Source organism: Pleuronectes platessa, chromosome 2 (assembly GCF_947347685.1).
Source record: "Pleuronectes platessa chromosome 2, fPlePla1.1, whole genome shotgun sequence".
Taxonomy (NCBI): Eukaryota; Metazoa; Chordata; class Actinopteri; order Pleuronectiformes; family Pleuronectidae; genus Pleuronectes; species Pleuronectes platessa.
This window is the reverse complement of record NC_070627.1, coordinates 15,560,652-15,580,005: the sequence shown is the minus strand read 5'-3', so window position 1 is coordinate 15,580,005 and position 19,354 is coordinate 15,560,652. Positions and strand designations below refer to the sequence as shown.

At 40.1% G+C, this 19,354-nt stretch overlaps 3 protein-coding genes across 5 annotated transcripts in view; 1 reads left to right on the top strand and 2 right to left on the bottom strand.

Annotated features, from left to right (window-relative positions):
• LOC128425379 (40S ribosomal protein S26) overlaps positions 1-19,354 on the bottom strand; it is a 178,121-nt gene that overhangs the window by 89,873 nt on the left and 68,894 nt on the right. The window lies entirely within an intron of this gene.
• ghrl (ghrelin/obestatin prepropeptide) lies at positions 1,003-2,715 on the bottom strand. 2 transcript variants are annotated; one of them, XM_053411989.1, is made up of 4 exons: positions 2,415-2,715; positions 1,881-1,958; positions 1,691-1,805; positions 1,003-1,573 (listed from the first exon to the last, which is right to left on the bottom strand). In XM_053411989.1, exons 1-4 carry the CDS (start codon positions 2,526-2,528, stop codon positions 1,560-1,562), a joined length of 321 nt encoding a protein of 106 aa, XP_053267964.1. In that variant the 5' UTR covers positions 2,529-2,715; the 3' UTR covers positions 1,003-1,559. The 2 variants fall into 2 exon arrangements, with proteins under 2 accessions (XP_053267964.1, XP_053267973.1); XM_053411998.1 differs by having other exon boundaries at positions 1,691-1,802.
• ccdc174 (coiled-coil domain containing 174) lies at positions 3,696-7,595 on the top strand. 2 transcript variants are annotated; one of them, XM_053411859.1, is made up of 11 exons: positions 3,696-3,828; positions 4,006-4,113; positions 4,206-4,306; positions 4,394-4,452; positions 4,546-4,696; positions 4,798-4,893; positions 5,020-5,156; positions 5,263-5,357; positions 5,655-5,802; positions 5,900-6,049; positions 6,413-7,595. In XM_053411859.1, exons 1-11 carry the CDS (start codon positions 3,787-3,789, stop codon positions 7,024-7,026), a joined length of 1,701 nt encoding a protein of 566 aa, XP_053267834.1. In that variant the 5' UTR covers positions 3,696-3,786; the 3' UTR covers positions 7,027-7,595. The 2 variants fall into 2 exon arrangements, with proteins under 2 accessions (XP_053267834.1, XP_053267825.1); XM_053411850.1 differs by having other exon boundaries at positions 5,897-6,049.

The following is a 19,354-nucleotide window of genomic DNA, read 5'->3' as shown; positions in this document are numbered from 1 at the left end:
GATTTATATTTTGTGAATTTTCATTGAAGAAATTAATTAATAAGAAGTTCTAGTTTTAATTTGTGTTCTCGGTGTGTTGCTCTGCCTTGTTGAAATGTGAATGTATGTTTGAGTTATCTGCTCTCGGCGTAGTTTGATTTGTTGCGGTGCAGATACATTAAAGGCCTTAAATTCTTAAAGTTTTCATTTCATTTTATTTACGTTTGCATTAACATAAATACTGATTTAAGAGCACTCGACCATGTGAAATGAAAAGACTAAAGATAAGATTAACCATCTTGTCTTATATTCTAAAACACAGTGAACATGTGTAACTCTTGCCTTGGGCAAAGCTGATTTGTTACTGAAGACGAGGTGGTGAGACTGGTCCATTAGCCTGCTTCGATTCCACAGTGTTCGCCTCTCACATTTGGTTTGAGTGCTTTTTATTTTGACAATTACTGACCCGGGCTCCCCGAGTTCCACTCTGCCATCTGCGGATTAATGGAAGATGAATAGAGCTCTCGTGTATTTCTGGTCTAACAAGAGGGATGTGTTAAAATGTTCCTCTTTTTACTGGGTTGCTAATGAACACATCTTTTTCCAGGTGTTTTAGCTTCTTTTCAGCTTGTAGGACAGGGCACACTCTATTCTCAGTTCTATATCAGTGCTTATTAAGGTGAGAAGGTGCAAAGCAGGACAGTCACGGGCGTCAGATCAGTGTGTGTGTGTTGTTGTTTGACCGACTTCCTGAGATACAAACAGAAGGCTTTGCAGAATTGTTCTGGGAGCAATTCAATGTTCTCAACAGTTATAAAACAACAACTTTTCCCTCTGGGCTTGGTAAAAGGTAGCCACCCTCAGAATGCAGGTAAACTTAGTCAACGAGAGAGTTTTCATTCAAAGATGCAGTCCCATTTGAAAGTGAATGAATGTTTTTTGTTTTTATTTCTGAATGCAGCATAATACAAAGGTTTATCACAACATCCATTACTTGGAAGCCTCTGTCAATTGTGTGTCCTGATTAAGAGGGAAAAAACAAACCAATCTGTTCTTCCATTTCTTTCTAATTCCTCATTTCACCCATAACCTGGACCTTCTCAGATATGAGACGGAGACGAAATGTCAGTTGATGCTTTATTTTTAATACCACATGTAAGTCTCTGAAGACAAATAAAGAGTTATTTGTTATATTCTGTACTGCAGCAAGTGAGTTTTGAAAATAAAATATATGGCGGTGACCTAAATTTATGTATGAGAACCATAGTTTGACAAATAAACTAAAACTCTAGTTTTATATATAAATATCAATATTGAATTGATATTAACTTTATTATTTTTAACAACGATCTTTCACTAACGGTGGCACTGAGATGTGGTTGAAAGCTGAATATTGACATACTCATAGACGCACTTGATGAACATCGGTTAATGGTACAGATTAACTACCAACAGTGTGAGTAACAATGTTTAAGGCAACTGACATTTTTATTCATATTTTAATGATCACTATCTAATCACTCTAGAAATTTAAAGAAATAAAAAGGTAAATCTGCAAATCTTGTCCATAATATTCCAAGTTAAGATGGTCTCTCTGAAACAAAAAGAGACAATAGTTAAAAATAACATTTAAAATTGTAAGTTTCATTATCATACTATGCATTGGTCCAGGGAAACATAACTACAGAGGGGGTTGTGTGTGTGTGTGTACCTGCTGCCTCCGTGTTTCCCAGCAGGCGCTGAACGATCTCCTGCAGCAACACGCCGTACTCCTCAAAGTCCTCTGGTGTCATGGTGATGCCAATTTCAAATGGGGCACTCACCTGCTTAAGAGCAGAACGACACAGGGATGATTTTTTTGGTGCTGTGCTGTTGTCACGAGTGTGATGTTTTCCACTCACCGTGATGTGCTGTTCCTCGGTGGGTTGACTCTGCTCCTCTGTGATTTGGCGGCCGGCTCTTGGAGGTTTCCCCTTGTTCTGTTTAAACCAGATTTATCATGATTGTAACCAATTCAGCTACACTGGAGAACAGAGTGCAGTCACTGTATTTTACTAGTTATGATTGCACTATCCATATCACAGCTTTTGACTCCAGCTGACAAATTTAGATCATATCACTGAAATTATAGAAAACAATACCTTTTAGTCATAGCACCATTCTAAGCACAAATTTACTCATTAACAGATCATATTTTGAAACTTGCTGGAATTCAAAGAGTCGATTCAGCGGCAGGAGTTTAGATACGCTTGCTATGTTGTAAGACTGAAAACTGAATGAGTAAAATATTGATATCTGGAAGGTCAGACCGTTTGAAACAAATGACAAGTCCTCCATTATGGTATATTGAGTAATGTGGACAGTTAAGCTCAAGGGAGGATTCACTGATCTATTTTTAGCTGTTGTTTCATAATGAGCCCCAGAAAGCATCTTACCGGAGGTTTGTGTGAAGGGCTGAGGAAACTGGAGCCTGCACTGGTCGACTTGCACCACAAGGTCAGAGAACAGAGTACAAAAACCAGCAGCTGGGTGTTTCTTTTCAAAAACATGGTGGAACCAGAGTCTACGCTGCAAAATGATGAAGCAACATAGAGCGCTAAAAGATTTCAAATCAAATCTGCTGCTCTAAATCTGACACTGACACCTGTAGTTCTGCTTTTATAGCCTGTCTTTCATCCCCTTCATGCAGATTTAAAATGCATTAAACAGAATGGTAACGGATTCTTGTGCTGTCATATCTAGGAAGCATTGGACTGTTCAAATGTTTGAATTGATAACAAAGTGGACATTTCTCTGTTGACCTGCTAATCATTCAGTTGGGTAATGAGGGTAATAGCATTGCAGTCACAGAGATCTAGTCTATTCTGCATGTGTACGAGAATATTTAAGAACTTATCTATTACTTAATGGACTGATACCAATCACCAATAGCGTTTGTTCAGTGTGAACACGGCAACTTATGTCAACACAGTTACACCACAGCTAATGGGAAGCATTTACATTTCTGAAATAAATAGAAACAAAGCTACAGCAGAACTTTGCAGTTCTCTTCTTAGTGCTCCTCAGTTACCAGTTAAAGCTTCTTTTTGACATGACGATGTGTTGTCAAATAGCTCCACTTTAATCTAAGACACCATTTTAGTTATTCACACATGGTTTATTTGTATAACAAATAATTCCACATGTGACCTGGATATAAGTTAATGTTTATTGAAGGATTTGTTTTCAGTGGAAGTATCATCCGCTCCTTTTATAGCAAATAAACGCCCTTTTTAAATCATTGTTATGAATTCATAATATCACAAAGATTATAGGATGAGAAATTCTATCAGAGTACTTACTATTTGAATTTACAATGAGGCATATAAGGGGGCAGCTGTGGATCAGCAGGTCGTCCACTGACCTTTACATACATTTCATTTGTAGATGACCTTGATTTCATGACTCAAGACCTCTGCTGGAGGTCAAACTTATAGCACATACGCTGAGGAGACCTCCTGTATGAGAGATGGAGGCTGATCCACTGAGATCATAAGGTAAAAATATGAAAATGTTTTCTACCAAATTTGTTTACACACTTTTTTTCTCGGACAGAAACACTGGATCTAGTGAGTCTTGGATTGTGCTGCTGTTTTCTTCCTCGGGGATAATACCATCTCAGAGAGACGGTGCTGTAGTTACACGAGTGACGCCGCTAGTTGGCGCTTAGACCACATTTCGCCAGCGGGATAAACACCAACGAAGAAGTAAGTGATGCTAACACAGAACAGTAGCCTGGAGATTTAAGGTGGAGAAGAAATCATAATAATGGACAAAAACAAGAAAGCATTCAAAGTGACGGCTTCTTCGGTGAGTTTCCTACAGTTGCAATTAAAATGTCGGACCCTGTTTGGCTGTGTGACGTTTAACTATGTTAAAAGCTAACATTAGCTACCCGGCTAAACCATTCGCAGATACACAAGAGTAGTGTTAAAACAGTTCCAGGTGGTTTTCTGCCTATATTCGCTGATGTTTTGTTTCCTACAGTTACTGGACCTTAAAGCTGAGCTGTACAGGAAGCAGGAACAATTCAAACAGGAGAAACTCGGGCAAGACAATACTGGAGCTGGATCGAAATCTAAATCCAACGTGAAGGTACAGTGTGTGTGTCGTATCTGACCTTTTACTCGTTTAATCTCAGACAGAAAACACCGTAATCAGCACATATTGTCCTGATCCTCCTGTAGAAACCGAATGTCTGGAGCAAACCTAACCCGGGTGTTTCTGCTCGGGCTGAGAAAGATGCAGAGCAGCTGGACGAGGAGCAGAAAACTCTTGATACATCAAGGTGAGCTCAACACGTTAACAGAGGATTTACTGCCATGACACCTGTATCAATGAAACGTCTCACTCCTCATCCCCGCTCTCGCTACAGGCGCAGGTTGGAGGAGAAGGCCAAACTGTACGAGCAAATGACAAAAGGAGACTTTCCAGGTCGGCGAAGATTAAATCAAACTCTCCCGATATTTGGTTGCGTTACAAAATGTGACCGTGCCATGCTTAACTTTCTGTGTCATATCATCTCAGATGAAGAGACCGAGGGTCTGTTCCTGGTTGATTTCACGCAGAAGATTATTGACCAAAAGAGAGAAACATTTGCACAGTGGAACAGGGAGAAAGATGAAGAGGAAGACATCTCAACACCTATACCTGCTCCTGAAAACCCAGATGAGGAATGGTAACTGCATAAATAATAGTTATTAAACTTTATTCATCATGAAAGCATAAGTCTAGCCGCATGTTAGTACACAGTTTTTCTAATGTTTTGATTTTCTGAAGGGTGGACTTTGTTGATGCTTGGGGCCGATCTCGAAGATGCATGAAGAAAGACCTGCCCGATTTTAAGAATATGGACCATGACCTTAAAGGAAAAGGGTAAATTAAGAATTCCACAAATAAGTAACACTTTTAAGTTACAGGCAATCTTTTATAAACATAGAAGACTAGATATTTGTCATGCTGACCATTGCAATTCTAAGCGTTTATAATTATTCCATGTAGGAAATCCTCATCTGAGAAGACTTTACTCTCAGAGGACATGCGTCGAGAGCTGCAGAGGCAAGAGTGGGAGAGGGAGGAAGAGGAGGCTATGAAGAGGCCTATTGGACCAATCCACTACGAGGATATCCGAGCACAAGGTTTCTATCAAAACATTTTCAGAGCCTTTCTGCTTTTGTTGAAATTAAGGTTTTTTTACTGTTAAAAAAAAAGTATGAAAAAGTCCTGTGTGTTTGTTCATCTCAGAGGCTCGAGAGCTTGGTGTTGGATACTTTGCGTTTTCTCAGGATAGAGAGCATCGCAGGAAGCAGAGAGATACTCTGGACATGCTCAGAGACCAGGTGAGCTCCTGATCTCTTGACACACACAGGTTTCTATATTGATGATCATGGTTCATACCACATGGCACAAGTCCACAAGTCCCATTCACTGGTGCTAGTTTAAAGTCAAAAAAGTCCAATGTGGCATTGTGCATGGTTCAAAGGTGTTGTATTTAGCTTTTTAATCAATCATGGTTGTGTTTAGCATTACCTTTACTAATCAAAGGCCCATCTCTCATCTCCCTTAAAAACTAGATGAGCTTGCAAAGAATTGTCTCATGTATATTGTTTCTCTCTTGCATCTCTCCTGTTCTTCAGACAACAGAGCAGCGTAGTAAAAGAGAACGACTGAAGGGGAAGAGGCAGGCCATCCTGCAGGCCAGATTGGCCAAGGTAAGACAGAGGAAGATGAGGAAGAACAAGCTTGATGGCACTGAAGACGAAGACGGAGACGAGGAGAAAGAGGGTAAGAATCCACCCTACGTAAGTCACCTTGTATACTATATACTGATGATTTCATCAACGATATTAAAGCATTAGTGTAAATTCTTGTCCCCCAGCAGAGGAAGACGAAAGTAAATTGATGGGAGCCCCGCCGCCACCAGAGGACTGTCCTGAGGTCAGTACTGTGAAGAGGGTGCAAGTTGAGATCCAGGAAAGGAAGGACTCTAAACCAGGAGTTCCTCATGTCAGAGAGTGGGACAGAGGCAAAGGTAACAGCGAATACGTAAATGTGCATTTTTAAATTGCACCTTACATCAGAAGTATGAGGGAGTATGTTGGAAACAGGGGTGTATCAAATGAATGTGAGTCTTGCACAAGTAGGACTTTTACTTTTCTGATATTTAGATAGATGCTAAAGCGGTGAACTTAAAGTTTACCTGACTAAAACAGATAATATTAATAATGACTGATTTCCATTTCCTTCCTTTGTCCAAAATGACTAAGTCCTTATATAACGATAACCATGTTTGATTTTAGGTATGTAAAGATGTATTTACTCACCTGTCTTAAACATCTGCACGTGATCTAAATATTTGGTTCCTAACAGCTGTCTTGTGTGTTTTTTCTTGCAGAGTTTATGTTTAGCGAATGGAAAGACCGGCGCCGGGATGAGCGAGAGTCAGACTTTGCTCCTCCCTCTGCATATTTCTCTGATGGGAAAAAGCATGCACCATGGAAGAATAAAACTCAGGAGACTCAATCCAAAATGTCCTTCAAGTGGTCAAAGGGCCCTGAAGAAATATCTGAGAGTCAAGAAAAACCAAAACCTCATCCTGAAACTGCAGCTTCACCACCACAACCTCAACAAAATGATCCCCCTACTTCACCGCCACGGACCACGTCACAGCCACCACCCTCACAGCCCCAAGTTGTTTCAGCCCCTGTGTCTGCTCCTCTTTTTAATCCCCAGTATCCTCCTCCTCCTCCATTTTATCCTCAATATCCTCCTACTCATCCTGCCCAGTTTGCAGGTCCACCTCACTACCCCTCCCAGTATCCTCCCCAGTATCCTCCCCAGTTTCCTCCCCAATTTCCACCCCAGTATGTCCAACAGTATCCGCCTCAGCCTCAGAGCCAGGCTCAGCAACCCCCCGTGCCCTCGCAGCACAGCCAGGCTGAGCCGCCCCCTCCAGGTTCTTCTCAGAGTCTGGATGACATGTTGTCCTTCTACAGGAATACTATGTGAACTGACGTTTGCTGTGTAGTTGACTCATATAAGGATTTGTAAAATAATACTGCTGTTTAGTTTCGGCCTTTTTCTTATTCTTGTCAAAAGAATATTGCAGCCTAGTCGGATGCTAGAGGCTGATGCTAAAGGAGTCCTGCACAAAGGTCCTGAGGCAGCCAGAGGAGTGAGACAATATAAACTGCTGTGACCAAGTATGGCAATATAAATACAGAAATCAAAATAAATCCCTCAGTAAATCGGCAAACCATGATGATACGATGAACAGAATATTAATTCTATATCAAGTTTAATATAGATAGTTTTAATTGAATCCATTTTGGTATATGTAGAGTTAAATTTCATTCACTGGAATCCTTGAAACAAACAACATTGTTTAGCCCTGTGATGCCAGGTCAGTGTGTCTGTTCATGACTCATACAACAGACCATCTGGACATGTGAATGTTGTTTGAAGATAATTGGTGAAGGCCACAAATTTCCTTAAATCGTTCAAACACAAGGTGTCACTTGAGAACTGTTCTGTTTGCACAACTGATTATTGCATTTAATAAATAACAGAGGTTTAAATTGGATTTCTTTGTGTTTTTTTGTCACTGTAAGAAATTCTGTGAATTTTAGTTTCTGAAAGTTTACCATATACATTGAAAACTTCATGAAGTTTTTGCATATAAGAGGGTATGAAATCGTGTGGTTAAAGTTTGGAAGTTTATTGAAACCTCAGCACTGAGTTTCAGTATGGCAATGTCCACCAGATGACACTGTACACCTTAATGTGGAGAAAACCTCTGACTGATCAGAATGGTTGTGATCAACACTGATTATCTGAACTTGAAGAGGGAGGGATCATTCTTGAGCTGCAGCTCACAGCCATTTTTTTTACTATTGATGAACCTGCTGATTATTTCCTCCATGAAATAATTCATCTTTATTTGAGAAAATGACAAAAGAAAATTCAAAGTTGTACATCATAGTTCCAGGATGATCAGAGTCCAAGTTGATGGCTTTAGATGACTTCATTTGTTGCTACAGTTGTTCCGAATCCCAACAACTTTCCCTTTATGGTCACAGTAAAGAGTAAAACAGCAGCTTCATAACTGAGAAGCTGGAGTAATGGATGTTTGGAATTTTCTCGAAAGGGCTGATTAATTTAATACCAAAATACTTAAGTAATCTATTCAAGTAATTTATTGAATTTCTTTGACAACTTCCTGAAGTTTTACTATTTTTTTTTTTTACAAATTCAAACCCTACATTGCCTTATATTTCTCAAACTGTCTTTGTTTAGACCTGACAGCTGTGAAAAGGCAGCTGTGTACGTGTGAGTGCTTTTAGTTTCAGAAATGTATTTTTCTGTGAACTAGGTGCCAGGACACTGTTCTGCTCCAACTTAAGCCATTAGTATCCTGAAGTGAACCTCGGCTGCTGCTCCCTGGTGCCTGAACGGACGTGTCCTTGTGTTCTGCATCGATCACCTCCTGCCTCTGTCCTGCGACACATCCCCAATCAAAACAACTCATGATTATCTCTATTTTCACCGTGTGTAGCGCGTCTCAGGTCAGTCCAACGTGAGACGGTCATATCACGTTTAGTGAGTTCATGCTAGATATAGATACATTTGCTCTTGGCTACAAGCCCCAAACCCTAACTTCACAGTTCATAAATGACCTCACTGTTCCTGAGCATCTGTTAAAAGATCCCTGTGTAATGTTGAGAGAGGACATGTAACTGTAAAAAGGCGTTTGACTCCGACCTCCAGCTTCGTCCTGCTCCACAGGAACCATGTGATTAAGCCGTAGTTTGATTTTATCACAAACTGGATCAACAATTTATCCACAGATCAGACATCAGATCACCTCATCACCCTTTTAATTATGTATTTGGCCTGAATTTCTGGCTCGTGTTCCCACCATCAGGCGGGAGAAGAGGTGGTTTGGCCCATTGTGTGTGTCTGGCATCTACTGTATGAAGAGGTTGTTCTCTTCCTGGTGTTGTGTCGTGTTGACCCCACTGTGACTTTAAACACTGTTTTTTCCCCTCTTTGTTCCTGCGGCCTTACGTTAGACCAGTGCACTCAGAGTGGGAGAGACCAAAGTCAAATAGCTTCTGCACAAGGACCTCCACCACCTCTCTTGGAAAACGTGTGTGTACCTATTGAAGTACAGGGCGTGTTTAAGCGGTTTAAGTGTTATGTAGTATGATATTTTCATTGCAGAAATGAATTTTCTGCCTGAGTGACTTTGCTGCCTGGGGAGATAGGATGATGATACAGTGACAGGAGCTCACACAGTGATGGTTTAAAGATGCTCTTATATGAATACATAATGCACCACAGACTGCAACCCTCATATCAATAAAGAAAACCCCTGTTTAATGAATTTACCAGCAGAATAATTCAGCAGCCTGATTTTATTTATTTTATATCAGTGTGTCGTTAGGTCAAGTATTTTGGTCCAGCCTGAAATATCTCGACTACTGTTGGATGAAGTGGCGTAAATCTTCCTACAGATGTTCATGGTTGCCAGATAATTGATTCTTATGACTAAAGATCTCCTGACTTTTCCCTCCAGCCGTGCCCCTTTTATATTTGTGCATTTGAACGCTATGTACTGTATCATGTCCCCACAGGAGAAGTTGATCCAACTTCGATGATCCTCTAACTTTTCTCTTTTTTCATGATCCGGTGTAAATGTTTATTTGCTTAATACTTTAGTTTATGACCAAATATGGTAAAAGACCAAAAATAAGCAAAGGGGGACAGAGCTTTTGCAGTCAGGGTCCGGACACTCTGGAAGGATCTGCTCGAGGAATTCAGATCAGCTGACTCAGCCATTTCCCTTCTTCAGAGAGCCTTAAATTTTCTTTTAAATGTTTGTGTAACTTTAATAAATATTGTCTCTTAATTCTGCAGATTTTATGACGTTTTGGATTTTATTGCTGCCTTGTGAAGCAGTCATCTCAATTTTGAAAAGTGCTCTATAAACAAATAATATTATCATAAACCTACCCTCTAAACATTCAGCTTTTTAGCAATAATCTTACTGTGAACTTGGGAGCATGCTGATGTTGGCAGATTCTAGTATACAGCCTCAGAGAGCTGCTAGTAGCCACAAATTGCGACTATAGAGCATTTAGAGTGGCTTTTAGTATTTTGTGTTCATTTATTACAGCACAAATAAATAACAGGCTGGAGAAAAGTGTACATCTTCTCATTTTAATCCGATTTGCTGACTCACCACAGTGACAGGTCTAATCCCGTATTGGTGATGGGAGGGTGTGTCTCATTGACAGGTACGTCCTCCCCTCAGGGATCCGCTCCACTGAGAAATGAGCTCTGAGTCGAGTCCTGGCAGTTTAATCCTGCTGTGGTCAAGGAAACGGAAACCTGCTGTTTTCATAATAGAAAATAAAATAAATGACCTTCAGCACGTGGAAGCAGCTTCAGATCCAATGTAGTAGGATTTAGTTTAGGGTACTCCATGTAGGTGTTAGTTTATTGTTGATATCGCTCATAGTGCGAGCCATAAAGCTGCTGTAGCACAAGGGCCAATGGAGCTTTTATGAGTAAGGTTGAGTTGAATCCTTTAGACCTGACCTGGAAATCAATGTTGTCTTTATGTCACTGCAGGTCCCTGATCGGGGGGGGGGGGGGGGGGGGGCAAACATGAAATGGCGAAGGATCTCGCAATGGAAAACAAATTCTGGATCTGCCCTACAGATCCACATCCTCTATAAAATGTAATGGGTTCTTCCTTGGGTAATCTACCACCCTTTAAAAAAACAACACCCAAACCCAGATGAAAATCCTAACCATCCTTAGCAGAATTACCTGGATCATCTGAGATGCAACAATGAGGTCAATCACATTAAATACCTGAAGCTTGACTTACCTTCTTAAAATTCATTGCAAGTTGAAGGGTAAACTGGAGTTTGTGGACTTTTTCAGCAAAAAATTAATTGAGGATTCTTTGTTCGACTCAAAGGGAATGTTTGACATTTTAGGAAACTACACTAATTCTATTTCATGTTTAAAATTAGTTTAGAAGTTGAATGCAACTCCCCTGTATGTCTGTTAATATGAAGCTATAAAGACAAGAAAGAGTTTGTTTGGCTCTGTACGAACGGAACGGGCCAAACAACATCTCTTGTTTGTTTGTCTGAACAAAACCCAAAGTCTAGAAAGCAAATTTCACCATTTTATTGGGGGGTTATGTACCTGACTATTCCCTCGCTCGGAGCAGTAACTTCCTGAAGTCTCTGTGCTTTGTACTGAAACATCCCATAGGTCTTACAGAGAATCTCCTCACAATTTACCCCTGGCTTTACTCCAGCGGGGCTCAGATGTGGTGCAAGCGAGCTCAGACAACACACTCATCTGTAAGAGGTTTTTAATCCTCTGTGCGGTTTTATGATGCGGAGCTTCAATGACCCAACAGGGGACTGAACTCACCGACTGGGAGCGAGAATCAAACTCGTAAATTGTCAAACCCAGGGTGGATGGTACGAGTACAAGTTCACTGAGCTGGGTGAAGCCTTGAGATTGGAGGGTTTAGTCAACAGAAGACCAGTGCAATTTTAGACGGCAGCTATAGAGACAAAAAACTGCCTGAAGAGACAGCGTTTTAAACCTTTATGATCACTTTAAGATTCTTCTTTAAATTACCGACATTAACATTAAAGCAACTGAAGGGTGTAAAGATAATAGGTCATTAGAGATAATAGGTCATTAAGACTCCATCATTAAAATCTACCATATTGAGGCAACAGATAAATTTAGAAAACTAGAAGGGAAGGGTTAGGATAATGAGAACTTTGTGAAAACAGTGAATTTATAAAACAGACTTGAAGAGAGACTGTAGTTTTCATTTTAGGTCTAATGCTGGATCACACTGTAAGAGTTTGGGCTGTCCCAGATGAAAGATGATCAACGTGTGGCCATTTCTTTGGTTGCATGCTCCTGTGTTATAGTATTAAAGATGGAAACATTTTACCAGCGTAAAATAAAGTACCCAAAATAAACCGGTTATAGTTTTGAACGCTTTTTCATTACAGTCATAACCCTGGTGGTCTCCTCCTTGAAATGTACTACCAGAGTCAGAATCAATAAAAGAGACTGAACCAAAGCTGTTGAAATGTGTAGGAATGTGTTGGAATATGTAGGATCCGAAAAATCTTTGCACGCATAGAATCAAGAGACTTTCAAGACTCCGATAACAACCAGAACTCACTTTGATGCTGCCAAGACCAAATGGTATAGCAATTGATTTTTTAAACCTTGAAGACTTTGACATAGAAATCAAGTGAAATTCACCCGAGGCTGAAACACCACTGATAGAAGGGAGAAGTTCAACTTGTTGAGTTCTCTTAGAGATGCCGCATGATATCAATTAATAAATAGAGTGATGAAAGCTGAAGGAAGCTAAAACACAAAGGTACAAGGAGAAGAACCGCCGTCTTCCTCTTGTTTTACCTCTGTTACTACTTTTACTGCTGTGATTTCTTCATGCTGCTTCTATTACTGCTATAAAAACTCATGCTGCTTCCACTACATTCGATAAAATGAGTAAAAGATGTCCCCTAAAAGCCTCACTAAATAAGAAGTGGTCATTTTAAACACTGAATAAATTAGGAAAAATCTTAACTCTTAAGTCTTATTAACCTCAAACTTTCAGATGAGAGCAGCGTCCATAGCGCAGACAATTACAACACATTATTGCCTCACACTGCTCAATGACTGCCCTGATCTGCTGCTGGAGGCTCCTTTAATGGTCCATCGGTGAATATCGCCTGCCGCCCGGCGTGCATCGCCACCTCCACACTGTGAAACAATGTGCTTCAGATGGAGGCCTGGGTCCCTTCCTTCAGCATCACCCCACAGTGAGCTGTAATGAGCTGGCGTGTGCGTAACGAGAGCGAAAGCTGCCACAGCCGCTGAGCCGCTCCTGCCACCCGGCCTTAATGCCGCCCCTGCTGCGTTTGTGTCAACCAGCCACATGTAAAACAGACTGGTGGCAGGGAGTTGATGGCAGGCCTGCTGCACTGTGTCCCCCTGCAGCAGATGGATCAGAGGAAGAGGGACAAAGACCCCGTGGAGTCTCTAATGACAGCTTTTGGCTGCTGTTCAGACTCACTACGCTGGGATGTCTGAGTTTATGTTGTAAATAACACCTTTCCTCTCTTTTGACCACACATTGTTAGAACTGGGTTGAGGTTTCTATTGATATTTTTCAGTTTTAGTGCAGCTACAACACCTGGGTTTAGGTCCTGACCTAGTACATAATGTTACTTATAATTATTACTTATAACAATTATTACTTGTTCTTTTTTTTATTCAAGGAAAGGAGCAGATATCCTCTAATATTAAAGAATAAGACTGGATATATGCTACAATTCTTATTGTTAATGAATTCAGTAACAAAGCAATATAAACACATTTTATTAACTACTATTCTGTTCAGCTAAAGCCTGATAAACAGTATGAGTTATTCTTCTGCCTGTAGACCTTCACTGTTGTCCACCACCTATTGGAAACTTGTCGTTATTTGTAGTGACTGAAAGTTATTTTATTATTATTATAATAACATTATATCAGCGCAGAAGAGAGCATACCTCCACCAAGGCCCAACAGTCCAATTCAATCAAACTGCACCAGGTTTCACACTCATATGTGTCAGTTCTCAAAATGTGGCTGATATTTTCATCTAGATCCATAATTATTCCCTCTGCTCGAACAAACACCCATTTTGTAGTTTAAGAGAAGGTGAGAAAAGATCCTGAATCCACCCATGGATCTGGATGTGCACCAAAATTGAATAGGTTCTTACCGGACAAATATCACATCCTTCTACAAACCTTATTCTAAAGTGTTCAGTCGATTTTGACAAAGAAACTCTGATTAAAAAATATAACCTCCTTTGCAGAGATAAAAATGCTCCATTACATGTAAATCTGCTACATTCAAAATCCTACAGGTAAATCAGTGGTGTTCAAAATGTACTTTCAGTGAAAGTACTCAGGGAATACAGAGTTTTTATATCCCATGTTTCATTTCATTTCATTTCATTCAGGATTTGTTGAAAATATGCAATAAGCTTGAATAGCATCAGCAGATATGTAAGAAGTTCGTAAATCGTCTAAAGCTGGCAAAGTTTTGAAGAACAAGTACACAAAATTACAAATCTGTTTTATTTTTGCTTCAACACCCAGCCATGTGTATATGAAGGTGCACCGCATTGATTTTTAACACATCTCCTTTAATGCACAGTTTGATTCATTACAAGTGTGTTGGATTCATTGTTTGGCCACATTAGAGAAACCAGTAAAGGTGTGAGAGATGCAGAGACATGTTAAATGTAGCAAGTGTTCGCTTGGAGAGCCGTTTGTCTCCTGGGCGGTGCATGTGTCGTCTGACAGCCGACCCCTGCACAGCGTTGGATAAAGATATTAGCTTGGCACCGTTGACACTGCATGCACACTTGTAATGGCCTCATAAATTCTGCAGGTGTGAAAGAGAGAAAGGGAGTGAAAAGGGAAGGAGCTGTGGACTCATTGGCAGTCAGCTCTCACTCTCTGCCTCCTCTACAGCAGCCAGTGTTCCTCCTTCTCCACCTGCAGTTAACACATGCAGCGAATGGTCCTACAAGCAGCGTTTGACATTAAGGTTTATGCTCCACTTCAGAGCTCTGGCGTTGCTTCATATTATAGTTTTACTATAACAGTAAAGGATTCACATAAAGATCGAAGCTTTCACTCACCCAGTGTTGATTTTAATATTTTCCTTTACATATTTGATCGTATAGCTATCAAAAATACATGTACATGTTTTAATTTAATATTATGGAGATTTCATGCCGAAAGAGACAAATCATCCAGAGTAAGACTATATATACTATGTGACCCCATCCGTAGTTGTATAACGGTTGAATTACAATCTGCAGAACAAGGTGGCGAATGAAATACGACACATTATCCACCGTGTTGAAAATATTTGTTCCTTTAGGTGGCGATAGAAGCTGCTTTTCATGAACCAGGCGTCAGATATACCACCGCGTCTACAGCTCATACGGCTCGAGCCTTGTGTTGCATTTTAGCCATCGCCCTCTTGCTTTAAAACCAGAAGTTACCAATGACCGAATAACGCAAGGCCAAAGTGGGCATATGTCCAGGGTCCTGGGGCCAACGGGAGTCCTTAGACTGTAAGTTTATTTGTTTTTAATGTATTGGTGTAAATATCAATATAAAAAATAGTTTGAATGTCTTATAAGCTAGCAGATTAAATCACTTGTTGTTATAACATTATGTTACGACTGTATCTGAAGATCGTTCCCTCTCGCAGATGTCCAGAATCTAAATATAAATTATAAAATAATAAATATAATTTTTAAGTGATATGGGCTGCGGGCTACATGTTGCCCTCGGGCAATGTGCAAAAGTCCTCTAACAAATTGAAAACCTGAACCTCATCAATGAACTGTTGGTGTGAACGGCCTCTTCTCTTTCTGTTCCAGCTACTGCTTTTCATATTCATCAACATCTTCCTGGACTTGGTAGCTGCTCCTCTTTGGCTCTTGACCTTTTCAGCAGTTGTCTTGGGTTGGCCGCTCTGTTGCCGTGGCCCCTGTGTGACCATCTCCACCTTCTGTGCAGCCTTTGCTCACTGCTCCGCTGCTGTTCTCTGTCTTACAGGAAACCGGTTGGATGACCTTCATAGTAAATGTCACCTCTTCCTGTTACAACTTTACATTGAGCTCTCGCCCTACAATACTCTCTGCAGCAGCCTTGATGTTTTCTTCAGGCCACGTGACTATGGTGGCGGGCTCCTCTAGTGCTTTCTCTCCAGTTCTCCAAAGATTAGTCACATCTCTAAATGTCTTATCTTCAGCACAGCAACTGAGACTCCTTCAGCTGGGCTTTCAGAAGAGTTCATTTCTAAATCTGCTGCTTCTTATCCTCCCTGTGCCTTGGATCAAGCTAATTCTGAACTACATCCAGTGTCTCCAGCTGTGTTTTCAGATGATAGACCCCAGGAGTGTGGTCCTCCAGCTCGGGGAACTATGTAGCTCAGGTTTGGTCACGGCTGTGGGTGGAAGTAGTGTCCAACTCCCTAAAGAGCTTATGTTTTCATTGTCATTCATTTGTCTGTCTGTCTGTAGGATTACTCAAACAGATTTCTATAAAATGCTGTGGCGGGGTGGGGCATGACCCGAGGATGACCGCATTAAGTTGAGAAGCAGATAAGGATAAACAGGAAGATCCTTCTTTGTTGACTTTGACTTTAGGTCTGTACGTCTAATATCCAACACCACATTTACGTATGTCCAGAATTCATCAGGTCAGTCATCAGCGGCAAGATGCCTCTTTAATAAAAAAAGGTTTCTTAGTTAAGAAAATAATCCTCTTGATTATCTCATTTATAAATGTGGCATGTTTCGAGATCTAAAGGATTAAAATCTAGAGAGTCACTTTAAAACTTAGGCGTCTCTCCTCTCTATTAAGTTACAGCTTTCTGTTTCTACTTTGGTTTTCAAAATAATGCTTTTGATGTATTTCTGTCTTACAGCCTACAGAGTACTGTTCTCACAACATGACCCAATAAAGTCTAAATCATATGTGGGAGTCTTCTGGGAGCAGCAGTTGAATAATAAGTAAGATCTTAAAATTGTCAGATCCGGTCAATGAGGTGAGTTTGATGGTCGGACGTGACAGTCGCCGTCTTTGCCTTAATAAGATGCGGCAAATGGAGGAAGTATTGTTTCTTGGCAGCGGTGGCAATGTCACTCTCGCTTGCTCCGGCATCACATGGGCAGTATTGATTGTTAGATCCAGGGGCCGTTAAGGGGCTAGTTGCATCTCAATGTGTCCTTCAGCAGAAGATTAATGACGCCACTAAGAAAACGGACTCTATCCCAGCTGCATTTCTCTTCATTATTAATGAAACTTAAAAGGCAGTTTGCCAAACTAAAGGAAACATCGGAGTTTAAACACAACAGTTCGTCCACTGACACTAATATTAACCACTAACGCAACTATCAGGGTGATCGTGGAGTACGTGCTCTACTTCCTGTCAACTAACAGGCTTCAAGGATTATATACACATTCATAAGTAAAATAAATCTTTCTGATTGGTCAAGACAACAGATTTAGCCCACATCAGCCTCTGTTGCCATCTCATTTAAACTGTGCATTAGTTCCACTGTCAGGGCCCTCAATATTTGTATCAGTGCAATCTAAATATATTTCAATTTGCAATTCTTTTTAAACTTTTTACATATTCTGTTTACATTATATATATATATTACTTATATGTATTTCATACATATTTCTTATGCTCTTATTGCACATTTACTTATCTATAGCTTTTTTACTGATGGTTCTTATTTCCACTATCCCCCTTGCTGCACAGAACATTTCCCAGTTGAGGGACTAAAAAAGGATTCTCTTATTTTATCTTCAATTTAAATGTTTTTTTCTCGTGAAGTGATTGAATATGTGACAATGTCATATCAAATCCTTTTGTCATATATTTGCATCAGGATTGCTGAACAAGGAATCCCAGTGCCTGTATGTCCATCACCCAGACATCGATGTATTGTCAGGTAAATATAAATACACACACATTGGCACATTATTGAACACACACATTAAGACTCATGACAGAGGGTCAGTCCAGGTTAATCCAGTGTGGCGTGTGATCAGTATTCACATAAATATGCTCATGAGACTTACTGTTTCATGACAAGAACCTGATGGACGTATTGTTCATCTCAAGGTTAATAGCCGTCACTACTCTATAGTGATAAATTAGCTAAAAGTAAAAAGCCAATGAATAAATCTGACCTTAAATGAGCATCATACTATTGAGCTCCTCAGGAGAGACCAATAATAAACCAGTTTACTTGTTTTGAATGCACTGGTATGTCTGTAAGCTTGACTGGTAATATATTAAAGATAATAAAATAAAACATAATATTCGTTTTCACTTAAAGAAATGTAGTACTATACAAATGGTTCTGAGCATGTAGTCTATTGTTTATTGTAGTGAATTAACTGTTATTGGTTCCTATCAATGTAAATATCAGGACAAAAAAAATATCATTAACCACAAGTGAATAATGAAGATAGATTTGACTATAGAGGATATTTCTGTGTCATAAATTTTGTTTTTCTTTACAGTTTTCCTTGGTAAATCTATTCCCATTGTCAACGTGTCACAGAGTTCTCACAGAAGAACAAAAACAACCCTCCAGCTGTGTTTTCTTCCTCGTCACGTTGTGAAGCGGTGCTAAAATTAGGCCGCCATGACACCAGAGTTTGTTCCCATGTCCCATTGGTTCAAAAACTCGAAAGTTAACAGGATTCCGAGTTTTGCCAAAGTCAACTCAGGGTAACAATACTTTCCAAGGACACACAAATATGCATCTGTTTATTTTTCTGTACATGCGTTTGTCAGTGGATGTCCTTAAAAATAAAATGTAGAAATTGCTGTTAACTAATATCCTCTCCATTCCTATTTGTTTTTTTATTCTTATTTAATCAAATGTGTCTAAGGGTCATTTAGCTTTCGGTAAACATAATTTGAATATGGACAATCAATAAATGAATAGACTTACAGGTTAGAGTTTTTTTTATGGAATTGCTTGTCAAGTGGTGACACATACAATGCCAACAGTGGCATTTTTTCCAAAACCTGCAATGTTCACAAAACAAAGGACTGTGGGGCCCATGTTGAAAATAAATGGAATTATCCTTTAATTTCGGTGCCTACGCCCTCCCTGCTCCAGTTTCGCTGAAAGACTTGAAAACAGTCACAGGAAGGAGTATATCAAGATGGAGTTCCTTTTTAAGCCCCAGTCTTATTGTTTCACCTCAGTGCAGGAGAGAGGAGGAGACGCACTCTTTCCTCGCCTGACGCAAAGAGGAGACGCGCAGACAGAGATGAACCTCCGAGTTCACACTACACGTAATTGTTTTTCTAATCTAAAAGCATACAGGGATTGTTCAATACTGCTTATGTACACAGCCCATACATCATGGCTGCACGCATCTGACCTGGATCTCTTACACACCAAACAACCTGAGAGCTCCACATAAAGAAAAGGGCGATTTATCCATTGTATTGTTTGTGTGTGTGTTGAACCGCAACACATACACACATTCGTTTTGGGACACAAACCTTTGCATTACAGCTTGAAAGAATCTGCACACATGTAAAGTCAACAATTCCTAAGAAAGAGACCAAAACCAACAACTAACTGATCCTATAACATATTCTTTGTTAGTAACCATAGCCCGAACACTGTGGCCTATTCCTCTGTGCCACAGAGCTCCAT

Excerpts from the sequence above, each read along its gene's own strand:
- ghrl (XM_053411989.1), bottom strand. The coding sequence starts at position 2,528 with ATGTTTTTGAAAAGAAACACCCAGCTGCTGGTTTTTGTACTCTGTTCT. Across the intron at positions 1,959-2,414 it reads GCCCTTCACACAAACCTCCG|AACAAGGGGAAACCTCCAAG; the intron begins GTAAGATGCTTT and ends TGGTTTAAACAG. Across the intron at positions 1,806-1,880 it reads CCGAGGAACAGCACATCACG|CAGGTGAGTGCCCCATTTGA; the intron begins GTGAGTGGAAAA and ends TCTGCTCTTAAG.
- ccdc174 (XM_053411850.1), top strand. The coding sequence starts at position 3,787 with ATGGACAAAAACAAGAAAGCATTCAAAGTGACGGCTTCTTCG. Across the intron at positions 4,307-4,393 it reads AAAACTCTTGATACATCAAG|GCGCAGGTTGGAGGAGAAGG; the intron begins GTGAGCTCAACA and ends CTCTCGCTACAG. Across the intron at positions 5,358-5,654 it reads TGGACATGCTCAGAGACCAG|ACAACAGAGCAGCGTAGTAA; the intron begins GTGAGCTCCTGA and ends CCTGTTCTTCAG.